Raw genomic sequence first — 20,098 nt, 5'->3', positions numbered from 1 at the left:
CTAACTGCATCTTTTTTCCCTTTGTTTCTAGTTTAATTTTAACCAATTTAGCATTCCACCTATCATCACAGGGGTCACTTGCACCTTAGTTCTAGACATGAGGAAGCAAGCAAGTGAGCTGCATGCTCACTTATTTCCCACTACCAGAACATGCAGTAGGTGACTGGGCATGGAGATGGGCATAGCCTGCACCCCATCATCCCTACTTCTGGCTGGAATGGGGGTATAGGCCAACAGCAAATTATGAACCTAACCTGCAGCACAGGGATAGCTGGGCAGGATTTAATTTGGAGGTGTGCCTCTGTGTGTCAATGCCAGCCATGGCTATCCACTTGCGTGGTGCAGTGTATGCGTCACTTTTACCTAAAGCTAGGCTTAAAGTCAAACCCTCTCTCTGAATTAACAATTAAAAAACAGTAAGTGGAATATTAAATAGCCCATGTGGAGCTGAGAATGGGGATGTGAACACTGGCCTATTTACAAAACCAAAGAGTTTGATATTTTTCTTTAGAGTTTTATTTAAACTGATTCATAGAAGCAAAATAATTAAATCATAAAAACTAGCATTGTCTAATTGTTAAATAATTAATTAAATAAAGGCTTCTAACTCGTAGACACAAGGAGTTCTAAATTAATTACCCTTCGGTGCAGATAAACCAATTTCAGATATTTTGTTCATATAAGAATAGCTAACAGTCTGATGTTTCCTAAAGTCATTAGCTTATTTGAATCACGATGTGGTGAAACCTGACATCTCAGCAGTTTACAATTCTACCATGAAATAAAATAAAATTAAATAAAAAAACCCAAAAGCCTCACTGCCCTCTGATTTCGGGGGCCCGATCTCAGATGCCTTTTGTCTGATTTTCAGACATGCTGACCACCTGCACTTCCCACTGACTTCATTTGGAGTTGTGGGTATGCACCAATTCTGAAAGTCAGCCCCAAGAAGTCTCAAGTTTAGAAACCCAATAACTGAAGCCCCCAAACTTTGTGTCCTCTTTTGAAAACTTTGGTCTTATGCTTTTTGTCTCATTTTTTCTGTCTGCAAAATGGAAACCCCTCTTCTTGGAAGCATTATGAGAATTAAGTTGATTAATCTTACAGAACACTATATATGTACCAAATATTATCTTGTGCAATTGTCCTTCCATAGTTTGTTATACCTATCTTAGAACCTTCCTCCTCATTCCCACTTTCTTGTTTTTTCTATAAAAATATTATATATTTAAAAATGGAAAACAGAAGATCTGATGAAATTCTATCTCTCTCTCTCTCTCTTAACACGGTGTCTTGAAACACAGTCAGTCTGAAGCACCCTGCATCAGGAGAGTAACAACATCCTTTAAGTCATGAACTTGGCGAAACTGGAACTAAGTGAGATCCAGTACTGCCAGTAGGGCCCACTTGGGAGATGAACTGTAGCCTCCTTAGCACAGGCTGGGACTTAAAGAATAAAAATTTGCCCTTAACTTAGTTACATACAGCAAAACCTTGTTTGAAACCAGGCAATCTTTTTTTGCCCAATAAATTCTAAGTATCAAAATGGTTACTTTTGAGATTATTTTCCTCAGGGTCAGGTTCTGATTCCCTTACTCATGCATAGCACTCATGCAGTATAGCTGGGAGTGATTTACATATGTATGTGTGAGCAGGCCAGGAGTGGTTGCTCTCACAGCAAAGCAGTGTAAAAGGCACCCCAGGTTGGAGAACTGAGGGGACACAGCTGTCCATCAGTCCAGATTGTACTTAATGTCACAGCAACCTTAAGAGAAATTAGAATGTAAATGTTGACATTTTTCCTATGATGATGTGAAATGCACCATTATTACATGGGGTAATTTAAACACATCCATGTTGGAGTAAAATTAACATTTAGAAATACTTCTGCTATATGGCACTGATTGCCTTTCCACGATATTTTCTGGGAAATCTTGGCAAATGTCCAGTTCCCGACAGGTGATTTGTGAGGCTAACACTCTTGAGAACTTGCTGAATCACATATATCAACTTACTTTTCTGTCATTGAGCTCAACATTTTCACCTTCGTAGTCACCCTTTAAAGAAAGAAAAATGGCATCATCCAACAAGTCACACCCAGAACCGTTATGCGGCTCACATACCATGTATCCCACTCACGTAATGCATCAAAAACAGAAAGGCAATTTGTAAAATAATGCTGTATTATATGGGGTCATTTCTCATGGCACACTTTGTCTTCTGTCATCGAGCACATGAAGAAAAAGTAATAAAGTCGGTCACAGGGTAAAAAGCAATGAATAAGTAATAAAGGCAGCCTAAAAATGTTAAGGGAAGAATGTGATTAGAGATAGGCCCACATTTGAGTGATATTTGGGGTTTAGTTAATCCATTATAAAAAGAGGAGACCAGCTTAGAAGGCTGACCCATATCCAAATTGTCCCAAAGCTCAGGGATGATTAAATCTGGGGCTTTGATTTGGGGGTCATTTCTAAATATGATAAGGAATACAATTATGGAACAAATAAAATATACATATCAGTGGCTATCAGTAGCTGTCTACATGTCTAATAAAGCACAGCAGAGCATTAGCATGTACATGAAGTAGAATTTATTTAATCTTTTTTGAACGCTAAATGGTATCTCTATAGCAGATGCTTGTGATAAATGCCAAATAGACAAAAGGCCGGATTCTGATCTCATTCACACCAATGTAAACCAGTGATAAACCCATTCAAGTCAATGAAGTTTCATTAGTTTTAAACCCCCTGCAAGTGAGAGGAGTATGAGGTTCAAAGGGCCTTTTCCACCACTGCGTTACTTCAGCTTCACATCACGATCCTTTATACACTCACAGAATAGGTGCAGCAGGGGCATCAAACACTGCTCTATAGACATTCATGAAGCCTCTATAGGAAGGGACCATCTGTAAATGTTTCAACACCAGCCACTTCTCAGTCTCTTAGGTAAGGGTGTCAATTAATGCTAACTGTGGTGCACCCATCAGTCCACTTTGGCATGGATAGTGATCCCCAACTCATTTTATAGGACCATCAAGTCAGAGGATGAAATCTTTGGGTCACTACCAACCCGATACAGATCCACACCAGTACACCTGTGGTAAAAGACTCCATATAAATTTCCTTACTGTCTGATCCTACCAATCTCTACTGGCACTGTACATTAAAGTATTTGGACACTTCCCCAATGGCAACCCATTATACATACAATCACTGACATTTGCTATTTATATAGGGGGATGCCAGGGGATTTAGACCAGGAAATTAGTCACCTGGAGTACAGATATGAATACATTTCCTCGCCATAGTGCCAGAATCCTTGGGAGCAGAAGGTCAAAAAGTAGCAAAAGTATTTAATTTGCCAAGACACATTAATAACTCCACTAACTTTATATTAAAGTAGCATTTTTGATGACCAAGGGAACTAACTTGGCAGGTATTATTAAAAGCCAACACAGCTGACAGGTAAAGATTGTACAAGTTGTGAAAACTCATTATAAAAGCGGAGTAGGAAATTAAGCTTGTGAAACACTAAAGATGTTTGGGATGATGCCATTAATACATAACACACTAAGGATTTTTTGGTGTCAGATTGTAGAAATGTAAAATATATTCCAAGATCACTTACATCATGCAAAGGATATGCAGCACTGTAAACTCCATTGGCAAGCAGACTGGTGATTCCTTGAAAGACAAAGGCATAATAGCAATGTACAATTTTAAATTTGGACAGTCTCAAGTTAACATCCAACATTTCTGAAGAATTCCCTCAAAATAGTACTCATTTGGTTAGCTAATAAATCTTCTGCCATCTAATTCCTCTCTATATAGTTTCATTTTCATTCATACAGATCATTAAGCAGGATTAATTTTACAAAATGGAAAACTGCAGAGAGTAAGAGGAAGTCATATGTTTGAGAATGAAGAATTAGGAGACAATGACTTGAAACCAGTCATTACAATAAATGACATTCTCTGAAAAGTCAGTCTGATTTGAAGAGCAAGGCTGCAGATTTTAAAGCAAAAGGCTGGATCATAAGAAGAATATGGCTGGATTGATTGTGTAAGGGAACATACATACTAGGGTTGCCAACAGTTCCTTATTACAAGGGACGTCCCTTATTTTTAAATCTCTGTACAAGAAGGTCGGGAGTTTCCGAGTGCTGCAAAAAGCAGCAAGAAATACCCCAGGCAAATGTAGGTGAGTACTACTAATTATTAGTATTACTAGTACCAGGAGGAGGGGCAGGGAAGGGGTGCTAAGAAAACAGTCCCTTATTTTTGAAATACAAAGTTGGCAACCCTAATACATAGGCACTCATCATACACTCAGAGTTTTTGAGATTGGTTAGCAAAGTTGTAGGGAAAGCCTTTGCAAAGACCTTGGCATAATACTTACCATATTTACCACATTTCCATCTTTTATTTAAAAGTGTAGTTTCCGTCTTTCTTCCCTCTCCTGTCCCTGTTTACACATTTATCTATTAGTTACATGCATGAGCCTTAAAGCAGTTAATGCTGCATCTATAATGTGTGTGGGGTGGGAGAGCTCTGTGGAGTTTATTCTCTGCCTTGTGGAGAGTGATCTCATTCTTTAACTTTGGGATTAATTAAGAGAAGTGAGGACATAACAGGAGAAGTTATACATATGATTAGAATTGTGCAATGGGAGAAGAATGCACTTAGAAATCTCATCTTGCTACAGAATTCCAAAGACTGCTTAGCAGGACACAGATCCTTGGAGGCTACGGTATATAATTTCGAGATACTGTAAGTTTTATTACAGCTGTTGGCATTAATATAGCTACTGCCAAATATGGAGTTTCTACAAGTCTTTGAATGGGTCTCGTTACCCACTGAAGATATGTTTGGTGACTCTGCTACCTAATCTTGAATGATGACTTTTAAGATCACGTCCTCAGTTGGAGTAAATTGACATTGTTCCATTGATTGTAACAGAGCTAAGTTGATTATCACCAGATCAAAATTGGGCCAATGTGTATAATAAGAGTTTAAGAATATTACAAAGAGAAAACAAAAAACCTGACATATTGTGGTGTGTTCTAGCTAGACAATTGTTTATTGATCCCTCACTGACATAACAGCATGGGTCCGGATGTAGAGAAATATAGGGTATGTCTACACCAGTGGTTCTCAAACAATGGGGTAGGTCTCCCAAGGAAAGCATGGGAATGTGCCAAGGGAGGCACGGACTGTGGGGGGGGGGGTTGGTTTTGTTTTTTTTTAAGAGCTTTGGCTGTCAGCCCCGGTGGCTGGGGCTCATGCAGAAGGTCCGTGCACGCCTGGGAGACAGGGATAAAGGGTACAGCTGGAGCCATACCACGTAGGCTCGGCTCTCCTTCTCCCCCACCCCCATCCATCAGCTGGAGGTGGCGGGGCTCTGGGTCTCAGCCCCAAGGTGGCAGCAGCAGCACAGAAGTAAGGGTGGCAATGGGGCGCTAAGTTCAGTGTGAAAAGTGATATTGATGAGTGTTATTTTTCACATGGTCTCTCTTTCTTCTATACTACTGCTGGCATAGTGCTGCCTTCAGAGCTGGGTGACCAGCCAGCAGCCACTACTCTCTGCTCTGCCTTCAGTGCTGGGTGGTGGTATATATACTTTGAGAGGGGGAAATAAATGACTACAGACAAAAAGAAGGGGGCCTGATCAAATAAGTTTGGAAACCACCGGTCTACGCTATCATGTGGGTACGGCCTCTGACACATGCCCGAACCCCCTTACCATCCATGAACATGGATATGCTCTTCAATGTAGATACACCCTAAGAGCATGAACCAATGAAGGGTGTGTTTTTTGTACTCTTGACATTTTTACAAGCTCATTGAGGCCCTGATCCTACAAGGCATTAAGTGACTGCTGGAGGAGTTGCTGAGTGTCCTTAACCCTCAAGAGGTGCTCAGCACCTTTCAAGGCCATACTTTAAAAAAAAAATCCTACCAAGACTGCACAGTTATCAAGCAGTAAGAATTACCTGCAGGTTTCATACTACCTTCAGTTAGAAATAGGTAGCAGGCTGGTAATGCACAGCTCTAGTGATTGCACTGCTGAGGATTTGAGCACCCCACCTACTACATATGGACACGAAAAGTTTTGGACTACAATTCGCAGTTTCACAAGTATGCACTAATAAACAGCAAAAGGCTAGCGTGTTCACTGGGCAGCTTTGTTATTTCTACTTGGCAGCAAAGTTCAGAGGAAAGCACTTCCAAAATATCCTAGTGTTACTCGTATTTGTTCAAATCTGTTCCAAAACTTTCTTTGATTATATAATGACTGAACATACAAGGTCAGATGGAACCACACTGATTTACACCCACTGATTACGTGGCCCAATCACCTCTTTATATCATGCACTGTGTGTGGTTTTTCCATGCCCATGTCTGGTGAAGGCGGAAGAAGCAGGGGGACCCAAAAACATAACGTCTTTTTCCTCATTCAAGTAACTGTTAATGTGGTTCCTGTTTCTGACCAGGAAAGCAGCCAACTCTAGGACAAGATTCCACACTGAGCTGTGGGACTTTCCCCCTGCCACTGTGAAAGTTTGTCATTTCGGCTGTGAAACCGATCCAACAGGAGCTTTGAGAAAAGGAGGCCACTCCTGCATTTGGATTTTCCACATTACAGGAACAGTGCCTGGTTGCACTCAAAGTAATCTTAAGGCATATAAGGATTCGCCACCTGTACACTGTAGGTTATGTCTTAAATTGCAAAGTCAGAGTATACAAAGCACATCTGGCTTAATCATCCCTCCATTATTAGATGGATTTCTTAACAGCATTTTTGTCACTATTTTGTCAGAGCTACCTGTAATTCATACTTGTATTTAACTACCTGTGGACAAATGAATGTTTTAACAGTTTCCAGTTTTTCCATTTGATTTTTGTCTTCCATGGGATATCAGGTGTGGAGATGACTGGACTTGAGGAAATTTAGTTTTTGCCACACATGATTTGGTTTATTATGAGCTATTTATTCACTTCAGTGCCATAGTTTAGTGGATCCCTGCATATCATAATCAGTGTTAAAGAGACTATAAAACAGCTGAAGAGGGGATATATGGTCAGTAGGTCTTTATCAGGGTGACCTGATTTTTATTTCTTCCTGTTAATGAATTTAACAGTTGGATCAGTTCTGAAGGCTAAAATCCCACATCCATCGGCAGCAGTAGTGTAAGTTTCTCCTCCACTTTGTCACTGAACTGGAGAGACTACGTCTACTTCTAGTGATGAGGGATTAATCTAGTCCCCATGCCTACTCCCATACATGGCCTCTCTGCTGAGTTCGTGAAGAATGCCAACAAGTGCCAATTATGGGAGAGTTTTGAAGACTTGTCAACTGAGACCATTTCACACAAGCCCTTAAAGAGATATCAAATGATAACAATTTTAGGTGACTATTGAAACAGACTGGATTTATGTGGCTGGTTCTAGACTGTGATCCTTAAGCTGCTGAAGTCCATGGCAATACTCTCATTGACTTTAATGTGGATAGGATTGAACCCCTAGTGGTCAAGAAATGACCACACATTATTAGTTCTTGGCCATATCTTAGTGTTTTATACTGCCATTCAGTCCCTTTGTGAACGACCTCTTTGTGCCTGAAAATATTAATCTTGCTTTACAATTTGCTTAAAGATCTGACCATAAAATTGGTTTACAGCAATGAATCTACATCTTTACAGATGAAAAATGTTCCTGACTAAACATAAATCAAAAACACAATAACTAAACTAAGTGAACTTAAATCAAAACATGGAGGATAAAAACAAAACAAATGAACAAACCATCCCTTCAGTTGCAAATTTGCAAACATTTGTGACACCTGAAAATTATGCTGATCTCAAACCTACGTAAAGTTCCTTACCCATGCTGTACTTGGCTTTGGTACATGTTGTTCTTTTCAATATTTCATAAACCTATATTTGCAAGATGGAAGAAAAGAAAGAGTTACTTGAGATACTGCCAGTGGACATGTTCTGTGCAAACAAATCTTTTTCAGAGTACAATCCAAATAAAAGTTATTGGCACAATTGAGCTGTTGATCACAGCTAGTAAATCAATGTTCTCTATTAAAAGCTTGATGTTATTATGTTTTAAAGAATGTGGTTATTTTCATATACACTTTCTGTAGAAAGGGGGGAAAAAAGCTTGATGACTAAACTGCCAGTTAGTAAGATATGTGATTTTTATTTGTTTGAGGAGGAGTGTGTTAGATTTAACTGTTCACTATGATAGTGATGCTATTCATAGGCGCCATAGGAAACACATAGATCCCAGATTAAAGACCTTTTCCTACAAGCATCTTGTATGTTGCTAAACTGGCATATAGCGCTAGATCCTCAGCTGGTGGAAATCGACGTAACTTCATTGACTAAAATGGTACTGTGAATATTTTACTACCTGGGGATCTGGCCCATTAGATCTAAGCAAAGCTCCAAGTACTCACCATTTTGTCAAACACTGAGTTACACAATAAAATAACTCGACACTAAAATTTCCGAGGCATAAGGACTTCAGTGCCAAAAATGGCATTTATTTATTATTTAATTTATTGTCAAACATGTTTGTATGTTCCACCAGGCAGCCTGAGTGGCTGAATAATCACCCCTGTAGTAAAGAGATGTGCTCTCATGCAATGAAGCAAATATTGGGCTGGAGGGAGGCTAGGGGAAATTCTTTTATAATTAAAAATGAATGAAAATAATAAATAAACCCTGTGAGGGAAAGCACTCTACTCCCCTTTGCCCTGTCTGGTCACAAAGTGGTTTCTTCAGGATGCTGGCCTGCTCTATCTCCTCTACACCTTGTCCCAGCCAAGGGCAACATCATGCAATTTCCTTTCCCTCTTGAATTGAGTGGGCAGGTGGATATATGGGACATTCCTCGCTTCTTTCAAGGCAGGCGATAACCGAGGGTGCTGTTGCTCTTCTTACAGATATTCTAGAGGGCCAATTAATGTTTATAACTTGCTAGTGCAACCACATCTATAAGTTAGTGCTTTGAGAGAGTGCACCAGTTTCAGAAGTGCAATATGAAGGACTCTACCACACAGACGTTGATGGAGCCAAAATAATGTTTGAGGTCTATTTGGTAAAGAATTTACATGCTAAGGATGCCCAAGTATACTCTGGCATTGTAAATTACATGCCTATTCATATAAACATTCAAAGGGTTAATTTTGGATGTCTTTGCTTTTACCTTATGAGGTAGGTATATGACTCATCACCACAGAATATGAGTGCCTCATAATCATGGATGGATTTTATCCTTGCAACATTGAAGTGAGGTAAGAAAATATTATCCTCATTTTACAGATGGAGAACTGAGACACAGAGTAGACTAAGTGACTTGCCTAAGCCCAATCAAGTTCCCTATCCACTAGGCCAACCTTCTTCCCATCTGTCATTCTGCCTTAAATCTTACTGTTTGCAGTGTTGGTCCCAGGATACAAGAGATAAAAGGTGGGTGAGGTAATCACTTTTCTTGGACCAACTTCTGTTAGTGAATCAGACAAGCTTTTCGGTTCATGGAGTTTGAAAGCTTGTCTCTTTCACCAACAGAAGCTGGTCCAATGAAAGTTATTACCTCACTCACCTTATCTCCCTTAAATATTACTATTTCTTAACTTGCTTGAGCTCTTGCTCTCGTTCTCACATATGGCAACTTGGTTGAGCTGAGGGGTTGTTACAGAAATCAATTCAATTGTCTCATATGTTTACTAATGATTATATGTTATAAACTATAGTTCTATCAACAAACAACATAGCTCTTCTTGAGACACATGCATTAGCCTCTCAAGGGACTGCCTGATCATATTGTCTTCATCCTTGTTCCCTGACCAAACCTCATCTCCTCCCTTTGCTCTTTTCTTAATTTAGGGCTATATTGTGACTACCCCCCACCCCGACACAGCCAAGGGGCATGTCTGTGTGTGAGGATTCCCTTAACATCATACAGGTGTGTAAGGGCTACCCAAACCATAGTGTCTCGGGATGCTCAGAGTCTATACAGCAGATGAGCAAGGAAACAAGTGGGCAGGAAGTTAGAGGAGCCTCAGAGGAATCATTCCTCTATTATTATTTGCACCGAGAGGTCTTAGATGAGATTGGGATGCCATTATTATTATCTGTATTATTGTAGTGCCTAAGGACCTTAAAGAATACCAGAACTCCATTGTGAAAAAAATGGCAAGAGACACCCTGCCCAAAAGAGCTTACAAACTAAATGGACAAGACAGACAAAAGACAGGAGGAAACACAGACACAGAAAGGTAAAATTACCTGCTCATGATGATGTCATAGGTCAGGAACAGAGCCTGTAATACAGCCTAGGTTTCCTGACTCCACATCCAGTACCCTATCCACTAGACTACATCACCTCTGACATGCCTAAGGCACAATCTAGTCCTTAGATTGTAAATGCTCTTGGGGCAGGGACTATGTCTTTATTTGCATTGCACGTCTGTGGCACAAAACAATTAAATAATAATAGCAGCTCTTCAGAAGAGCTCTGTGTAAGCTTGAAAGCTGGTCTCTCTCACGAATAGAAGTTTGTCCAGTAAATGGTATTACCTCACTCACCTTGTCTCTCTATGGCACTTCTCCTACACACAGAGCATTAAGTCCTGCAATGGAGTTGTAGGGGTGTAAATTAGGGCAAATTTATAAAATGCTGTACAAGCAGTATACAAGGGAGTGTGTCTAGTGAACAGAACACCAGATGTGGAGGCAGAATCTGTATTCTGTTCCTGGCTCTGAACCAACTCACTGTGTACCTTTGGGCAAGTCACTTCACTCCCAGATGCTTCAGTTTCACCATCTGTAAAATGGTGACTGACTTCCTTTGTAAAGAACTCTGTGGATGAAAGATTCTATACACCTGCTAAATATTATTAGAGTTCTGACAATCTACCCTAGCACTGACTAAAGTGCACCATAGAAGTGAATGTCACAAGTTAACATAATAAGGGGGAATGGTCATTCAAACAATAACTCCGATTGAAATTCAGTGACTTCTGTTCCTATTAAGCTTGGTTTAATATGATTTTTGTTGTTGTTAAATACAGATATTATTTTAAAAGTTAGGAGATGTTAATCCTGCTCCATAGCCCAATGCTGCTTTAAAAATATCCACCAGTACCAGTAATGCCTAGCTCTTAGATAGTGTTTTTCATCAGTAAATCTCAAAGCACTTTACAAAGGAGGTCAGGGGCCTCACTTTACAAATGTGGGAATATAGGCATAGGAAGGGGAAGTGACTTGCCCAATGTTACTGAGCAGACCTGTAGCAGAGCCAGGAAAGGCATCCAGATCTGAGTCCAAGTCCATGCTGCGTCCCAGAATTACTGAGACTCTAAGGGTACGTCTACACATTTGGTGGAGTGTAAAGTACAGACACTGCACACCAAGTGAGCATGTGTATAAAGAGCAGTGTAAACGGTGAGGCACAGCTTAGGTGGGCAGAGTAGAGTAGAGTAGAGTGCCCAAAATGCCTGAACCCCCAGTGAATATAGCCTACGTTGCTCTCTACATGCCCCAACAACACCTCCCATGTCTACGCTGCTATTTTTAGCAATGTAGTGTCCCGCTGCCTGCCTGCTGCCAGAGACTTTCCCAGTTGTAGTGAAAGGCTCCAGCAATATTGAAAGGCTCTAGCAGGCGGAAAGCTGTGTGGAAAGCCTCCCCAATGCCACAGTCTTTCCCTGTCGCGTGTATCTACACACTGCAGTGAGAAGTGTGGACACCCCCTGCTTTTCACAGTGGCATGTTTCTACATGTATAGTGCCTGTACTCTACACACCACCATAAGTGTGGACAAAGCCTAATAGAATCAAAACTGAGTTACTGTGCAAAAGAAGGCATACTGTTAATCCCAAACAGTATTTAGCAGCCACACTAGAAACTGTGCACTGGAAATGCTTCATTTTGTTATTTAACCAATTTCTGTCATTGACAATTAGTGGCATTTGGTACTGGGAGTTTGGATTAAAACTAGCAAAGGAGCACTTGAAACCCACATCATGATGGGAATACCCCTGCTGTAAATGATTTTAAAATACAATACTTACTATCGTGCTTCTCGTTTTGCTGTCAAAAAAGGACTCTTTGTCAGACAAATCAAATCTGTTAAAACATTAGAAAGGAGAAAAAAAGATTGCACATTAGGTAAAAAGCTGCCTATAATTTTCTACACTTGGTGACCTCTTTTCATTTATCCTGAGGATACCGCTGAGCAGTAAAGTTTACTGCTTGTAATGAATGTTATTGTCAATGAATAAACATAAAATGAATCTAATCTAATATCCCTTCTAAAAGAAATGCCCATCCCAAACTCCCCGGTTTAGGGGGTTTGGCAACATGGTTCATTGGTTTTATAGATTCATAGATGTTAAGGCCAAAAGGGACTGTTATGATCATCTACTCTGACTTTCTGCATAACACTGACCTAGCATTTCACCCAGTGATTTTTTTGATCTAGCCAAGCGTTCTTTTGTTAATCATGCTGGGCCATCTTTTGCCTCCTTTATCCAATGATTACTCTAAAAGTAGTTTAATTGAAAGAAGAAAAAAAAAGTGAGACAAGACGTGTAAGATCCTTTTCAATCTGAGTACAAGTTACTAAATCTGATCCTTAGTGATACTCGGGCATCTGATTGTTTTATTAGATGAACATCCCTCATGCTATAAATTCTCTTATCAGGTCAATTTCTACAAATCTGGGCACATACCAAAGGTGACATACTCTGCAAACATGTCATTTACACGCAGCCAGATTCTGCCTGATACCATCCTACTGCACAGCACCCTTTCATGTTCTGTGTCCACTAAAGGTAAAAACAAATGTCTGTGTGGTGAAGATGCTGCGCCCAGCCTCTGCTTTTTCCATTTTTCCTGACATGTATGTATACACAATTGAAATTATTCTTGAGATCTCAAAATGGGCCCAAACCTGTTCCTATTGAAATCAATGGCAAAACTACCACTGACTTCAAGGAGAGCCAAATCAGGCCCTCTCCTTGTAGATGGTACACAATACATGTATTACCTGCCCATATACTATTAAGGAGGCTATCAGTTATGTTTATCAAACCATACTCCTATCTACAAATCTTACTGAACACTTCGTTTTTGCAGTGAAAAGGACCATAGTAAAACCATAAGTATTATGATATAAATTTATCTTTGTAGTAAAACAGACATATTTGTTACTCTGTTCAGGAGGGTTGCTACATATACTATATGACAGCTAAAATGAACACAAATGCCACACAGAGATTCTTAAAAAGTCTGATTCCTGCACAGTGAATTAGATAAGATTTCACTTATTATGAAAAGGAAAAGTGTCCATTTTAATGATCACTACTGCAATATCAGTGCTGATGAACATTTTTCTATTAACCTATTCATGCCTGTGTCGCAAGTGGTATTGCAAAGTCTGGATCCTGTTGATGCAAATGGTTAATTTAGATGAAGCTTTCACTTACAAGTGTTGTTTCTCCCGGGAGAAGGGGTAAGAGAGGCGTTTCACTGTCTGTGGTTTGAGTTCTGCTACTTTTGGCTGGATAGGTTCTGTTATTTTTTGAATTACAGAATTAATTTTTTTCAAAAGACCATGGGCTTGATTTATCTGATACACCTGAGAAGAAGGAAAATGAACAATTAATACTGTATTGCTCTCAAAATTATTCATAAAAGATTCTGAAGTATAAGGAATAAAACCATCATTTAAATAAATACACTCAAATAAACTAATGAGGAGCAGTGTGCTATCGCTCTACCTTCTTTAAAAGGTTGAGAAACAGATGGACGGGTTGTGAAAGGGGAAAATTGAGGCAACCTCAGACTCCAAATGTGTCTGAGTCAAATCCTGCCCCTTATTCATTCCAAAGGATATTCATTCCAAAGGATAAGGCTGGGCCGCTTCACAGAGCTAAAACCATAGAGCTACTCCATGGCCACTATAGCAGCTTAAAGGTTGAAGTAACTTCTGTGGCCCTTGTAAGCCACTCTGTGGGGTGAAACCAAGGACTGGAAGATCCACATAGCAATGGATTCCTTTCTCCCAAGAACTGATGAGTGTAACCACATCAGGAGCACACTTCTGATCTCCATGGTACATAGGGAAGCTTGCATGTGAATGCCCTGCACCGCGGACTTTTGGCATCCCACCTCTTCCATGTAATGGAACCACAGTGGAACTACTTTTCACCAGTGCAGTAAGGGCAATTTGGGCCTATGGTACCAAACAAGTGCCAAAGTTATACAGGAATTGCATTAGAAGATAAAAAAAGAAAAGAATAAACGTCACAGCCTGAGCCACAAAGTTCCGCTCTACAGCCAGAAACAAACTACCTAGATGAAGGAGTTTGGTTTGAGCTCATTTCTAGGCGTAGCCAAGTGAAAATTCATTCCTCATTTCTGCTAGGTACAGGAAATAACTGGACTGTGCCTGAAAGCTTAGAAACCTCTCACTCACTCTCTTGACAAAAATGCCCTTTCCTATGTAATACAATTGCTCCAAGGAACTTAATGGCCTTAACAAAAGAGGAAACACAATTAAAGTAAACAAAGTGATAAGTGGGCTAGGATGCTACTAATACAATATTTAAACCAAAAGTTTAAATTTATTTTTACTTACAATAAATTACTTTGGGCTTTGAGGCTGTCTCTTGTTCCATTAGAGACTTCTTTCTCTGCAGTGTCTGGAACCGGCACTTAGGATATCATTAAATATTAATCCACCTCTACGTTATGTTCATTGAATAGGTACAGCTACATATCAAAGATTATTTAAATTTTGGTCTCTGGAGAAAATACACTATCACTTTTATAACGATATTCCAAATATTCCGAAGGGTAGTTTATTCTAAGCTAATTTAGTTCCAGACCCTGCAAACATTTACATGCATGATTAACTTTATGCACATGAGTAGTCTCTGAGCTCCATGGAACTATTTGCATTCAAAATGCTATTCCCACACGTGTTTTCAGGATTGGGGCTTTGCTGGAGTAAGAAAAAATAAGCATCCCCCATAATGTATATTTAGGAGTCCATTATCAGCTGCAATCTACCATTTCAAAATGTACTGAAGGTATGAAATACTGTACAAACTCATTTGTATCATGTGAAGAATAGGACCAGAAGCTAGGAACTCTTGATTTCTGTTCCCAGTTATAAACATGATTCTTTCTGTAGGGTTAGGTAAGTTAATTAGGCATTCCTCCTCAAATTTCCTTATGTGTAAAAGGCAAATAGGAATACTTATCTCCCTCGCAAAATTGTTGTGAGGATTAGTTAATGCTTGTAAAGTGCTGTGAGGATGAAAAGCCCTACGTCAGTGTTGTGTGTAAATTGTGTGTGTATGTGGAGGTGTGACTTTTGGAGAAAAAGAAAATTATCACAAACCTTTTTTGTGGGCATCTTGAGTTTCAGAAATTCTGCCTCCCGGCACAAAACATTCCAAGGTGCATGTATTTTTACAAATCCAACCCCATGTATTTTAGTCTAAAAAAGGAAGAAAGAGACAACAATTCAGATGAAATAAAATAAAATGCTATTTTTCTTCCAGTTTCATACATATTGAGGAATCAAGTAGCCTCCACCAGACAACATTATAAATCTAATCTGTTTAAAACAAAACTGGGGAACAACTGCTTCTAAATAGCTACGATACTATCATTGAATAAATCTTCTGATTTATTGTCCACAAGGTGCTCAAACCACAAACATGAAACACCATTGTCCTCCAACAAAATAATTATCCCAAGGTAGAATAATTATCTTATTTTAAAGTGAGAAAGTAAGAGTTACTTGGAAAATAAAAGGTATTTCCTATGGACAAGGAAAATATACCCAGTCACTCACATTTGAATTAGACAAGAGTATGTCTACACTGCAATTAAAAATTCACAGCTGGCCCATGCCAGCTGACTTGGGCTTTCAGGGCTCAGGCTAAGGGACTGTTTAACTGTGATGTAGATGTTTGGGCTCAGGTTGGGAGGGTTGTAGACATACCCAAAATGGCCTGAACCTGTGAGATTTGAGCATCTTGTGAAAGGTGTTAAATGGATTGATGTAAATGGAGTTGAGGATAGTCAGCAGCGTCTCACAACATATGCTCAGAACCTCTAAGGATCAGAATGACAGTCGTCTAAGAGGCCAAAATGCTTCATCTGCAGAGCTGTTGTATACATCTGAGCTTAAATGGTGAACTTTTACATTAATACTACAGAAAGATTTATAGGAAAATATCCAATTTCTTTATACATTGGTCCAGATTCTTCCCTGCATTAGGGCCACTTTGTACTGCATGGCTGACATGAAGCTGTCCTAAAGCCAGCATAGCTGACTATATGAAGAGGCAGAGAGTTGGTGTAATGGTTCCTATGACAATCCTGCCCCCCACCCCCGCCCTCCAAATGCTAGCGTACAGGGATGGAGTGGGTTGTCCCTGCTGAATTGTGCAGAATTGTGGTTCATTCATCTTTTCTATTATAAAAGTTATTTTCAAAAGACACATTTGCTCTTGGTGGTGTGTTCCTCACTATCCCCAGTAATGACGCAGCTGCTGAGAGAGTTCATGCTTGCTGCTTCTGAGCTGCATGTGTTGAGTGCAGTCATGTAACTGTAAAGAGGAACAGATAGGGCATGCCAATGCATTTCACAAGAGCAGACTGGTGACATTTGATTTGAGGCTAGCCTTCAAAATCAGCAGTTGGCATTAAGAGGAAGCCATGGAGCTCATGAACACATATAGATCACAGGAATTGCTCCCATCTATTTTCTGCCTTCCTTTGGCAGCCAAGTTTATAAGTAATATTTAGTTCTTCAGATATTTTTGTATTGTGTGATCTAAGAGCCATGGAGTTGAAGTACCTACTTGCCTTATTTCTGGCCTGCACATAAACTGAGGAGCTTTCATATGAACAGCTGTGTTATCTATGTGCAAAGGCAAGTAAGTCTGTAGAGAATTTTAAAGCCAGTAGTACAGGTTCTGTATTTGAAGAACAGAAATCTTCAAAAGCATAACCACCTCGCTTGTAACACTGAAAGCAAGGAAGAACCTGGGGTGATTCCATGCTTTCGATAGCATATACTCACAAAGACAACAGATGACAGCACTGGACCTTTTTGTTCCTGTGTGTAGTGGAAGTGCTGGAAATTCCAAATATGCATGAGAAAAAAAAGCCTTCCTCCTCCTTGCCCCCAGAATAGTGTTGTCTAGATGCCATCCTGCCATTGAAAAGGGGAATCCTAGGAAGGTGGGCAACTAGCAAAAGAAGAGTGCCTTGTCCGATTCCTGTGCTTGTCATCCTCACGCATATGCGGTAGAGATTTTCCGACACTTACAGCCACCCACGATCCTTCAGGCCCTTGTCAGATGCACATGTATTTAAATGTACATTATATTGTGATAGTGGTTTTCTCCCCTTTCCATTTCAAAGCATGAGAGTGAATGGCTCCCATCATTCATCAGATCAATAGGCTATTCAATTTAAATTGAGGTATAGCTTTAAACAGGAAAAGACTTCAATCTTTCTGGCTTTATCTTTCCATTCTTGCTGCTATACTTGCTTATGCAAGTATAAAAGCTTGTTTCAGCCTGTAATATTCTGCACCTGCTTTCTGGAAATACATTACTCTGGGGACATAAATAGTTGCCATCCTCCGATGTGTCACAGCTTCAGAAACATTTATGAGTTAACTCCATGGAAGAGAGTTTAAGCAATTTAATATAGGTCTTACTTGTAACAAGTGCTCACTTTTACTAATATTAAAGATCTGCAGTGTGACTTCATGGCTTTCCCAATAATGCCCTTCAGACTCAAGCAAGTGTCTGCAAGCCTTTGCCTTATATTCAAGCTTTGGACATGAAAGTTGATGTAGATCCCTGTGGCTCTCATCTCAGTACATTTCTTTTCTGTTTTGATCTTGTATTGAGAGGACAGTGTCCCTCAGGATGGCTATGCATTATGTCCTAGTTTGAACTCAAAGACCTTCAACATTATTTAAAGTAGTACTACACGTCAGAGGTGGGGACACCCTGCCGTGTAAACTATTTTAAACTGCATGACTTGGCACAAGATGACTGCCAATCTACTATGATAGTTTGCAAATTAGATGGAAGGCTCTTTTTACTTACATTTGGGAATATAGAACCTGAAATGGAAACTCATTTAGCTTTTCCAGGGTTTGTCCTATCTATACATTCATGAATATTTAATAGACATATTGAGCATCTTTTAATGCACAGATCACAGATTTAAAACCCAGCTTTTAGATATTGTAAATAAAATTTACAAAATGTTTACCTTCTCCCTCTGCAACTTCAGGCACATTGGCTGGATCAGTTAATTAAAACATAGTCGCTTCCTTTGAAATGAATCTGACCATGGCTATCTCTGCTAATCACACTGGCAGCAGATCACATACACTCCCAATCATTTATATAGTCAGTCTTTTAATAGAACACATTGTTTTTGCTGTGCAGGTGAAAGGAGTTATGTACAGCATCACTGATCTCTAATTATAGCGGAAAGATGAAATAACATCTGAAATCCATGCAATTAATCTAGACTATTTACACAAGGCCCCCATGAACAGATTTCATTCCTTTGGAGGCTAAACTGAAATGTGACAATTTCAGTGTAAATAGCTCTTTTTAAAAACAGATTGGAATTACAGGTGGGCCAAACCCACAGAATTTAGATGCAGTTTAGATGTTGACCAAAGTTCAAGGGGTGTTTGAAACTGGAGGTTTTTTTTCAGGCTCAGTTTTAGCTGTAATATTAAAGTGTCAGTGACTTCTGTTATAACAAAGGATACAACATAACATGAACTTTCAAGAGATAGTCCTAAAATGAGAAACTTCAGATCTAGGTCAATATTTTAAACACACCAATAGAGTTGTTCAATCTAAGGGGGTACCTCAAATTCACATCTCGGTTTTGAACAGTCCAAAAGGTTCAGGGATGTTCAGATCTCAGGGTTTGATGTGGGTCCATCTTAAGAACTTTCAAAAAGTCTCTTAAATTACAGATTTTTAAAAAATTCTACATCTTTTAACAAGGAGGCTAATTATGAAGAGTACTATGTAGATGAGTTAAAGATCACTATTAGCAATTCCACAAAAATTTTCCCCCCTGATGTCTGTATTAATGTATTTGCTATTTTAAAAGCCCGCGGTATGCAGAAGTCTAACTCTGAGATGTATTAAATATTGTAATGATTAACTTCTTGGATTGACAATGGCCACCACTTTTGGTCATACTTATTCTCCTCCTCCACTCCACTTTTGTCCTCAGTTTCGCTCCAACAGGAGGGAGAAAGTTATGGCCAGGACAAACCCATAAGAGGGGTATAATTAGAGGGAAATACTGCAGATGTTTGAGTTCCTGAGGGAGAGAAGGCAGGATTTGCAGGCCTTGAGTAGGAGAAAGGGCTCTCCAAAATATATGGAAATCCTGAAATCCGCAGAGAAAACTTACACACATCTGGCCATCTGCAAAGATGTCCAGGGCATTCACTGATGGCTGTCCCTTCTGTGGTACTCCCCTGGCTTCTCCCTTTCCCCAGAAGTAGGACTCTCAGGAACCAGGCCTCTCTGCCACCTTGTTCCTTCACACCCCCCACTATCTCTCCGGGGCTGGATGGGAGGGGTGTCATAGACAGTAAGAGACAGGTCCTGGGATGTGGTGCTTAATATTAACAGGGTCAGAACTCATTTCCATGGGAATTTCTCAACTGGTTTGTCTTGGGACAATGCTACATAAAAACTTCTCCATGCCACTGACTGGTCACGCTCCCACCCAAACCCGCAGAACCTGTAGTGTCTGCATGGAGGGCCTTGTGTGGACTAAGTGAGAGGAGAGTGTGTGAACAACCAAGGGGATTCCATTCATTTCAGCACCTCCACACCATGAGAGGCTAAATATGCTACTGTCCTGAATGTGTTCACAGTATATTTGCTTGTTTAGGCCATGAAGTTGATTAATGCTATTGACATTATATAGAATATGAATAGCTGAGAGAATCTGAATATTGCTAATGAGCATATTGAGTAACATTTTCCCAGTGGT

At 39.8% G+C, this 20,098-nt stretch overlaps 1 protein-coding gene across 3 annotated transcripts in view; it reads right to left on the bottom strand.

Moving 5' to 3' along the window:
* The window catches only part of ANO1 (anoctamin 1), a 117,166-nt gene that overhangs the window by 47,084 nt on the left and 49,984 nt on the right, over positions 1-20,098 (bottom strand). For all 3 annotated transcript variants that reach the window (XM_073350660.1, XM_073350657.1, XM_073350658.1), the window contains exons 4-9: positions 15,426-15,524; positions 13,504-13,655; positions 12,088-12,142; positions 7,885-7,936; positions 3,628-3,683; positions 2,016-2,057 (exon numbers count right to left, since the gene is read on the bottom strand). In XM_073350660.1, coding sequence (XP_073206761.1) covers positions 2,016-2,057; positions 3,628-3,683; positions 7,885-7,936; positions 12,088-12,142; positions 13,504-13,655; positions 15,426-15,524 — 456 coding nt within the window. The remainder of the gene's footprint in view (positions 1-2,015; positions 2,058-3,627; positions 3,684-7,884; positions 7,937-12,087; positions 12,143-13,503; positions 13,656-15,425; positions 15,525-20,098) is intronic.

This window comes from Lepidochelys kempii, chromosome 6 (genome assembly GCF_965140265.1).
Source record: "Lepidochelys kempii isolate rLepKem1 chromosome 6, rLepKem1.hap2, whole genome shotgun sequence".
Classification (NCBI taxonomy): domain Eukaryota; kingdom Metazoa; phylum Chordata; order Testudines; family Cheloniidae; genus Lepidochelys; species Lepidochelys kempii.
The sequence above is the reverse complement of the archived record's forward strand: the minus strand, read 5'-3'. Positions and strand labels throughout refer to the sequence as shown.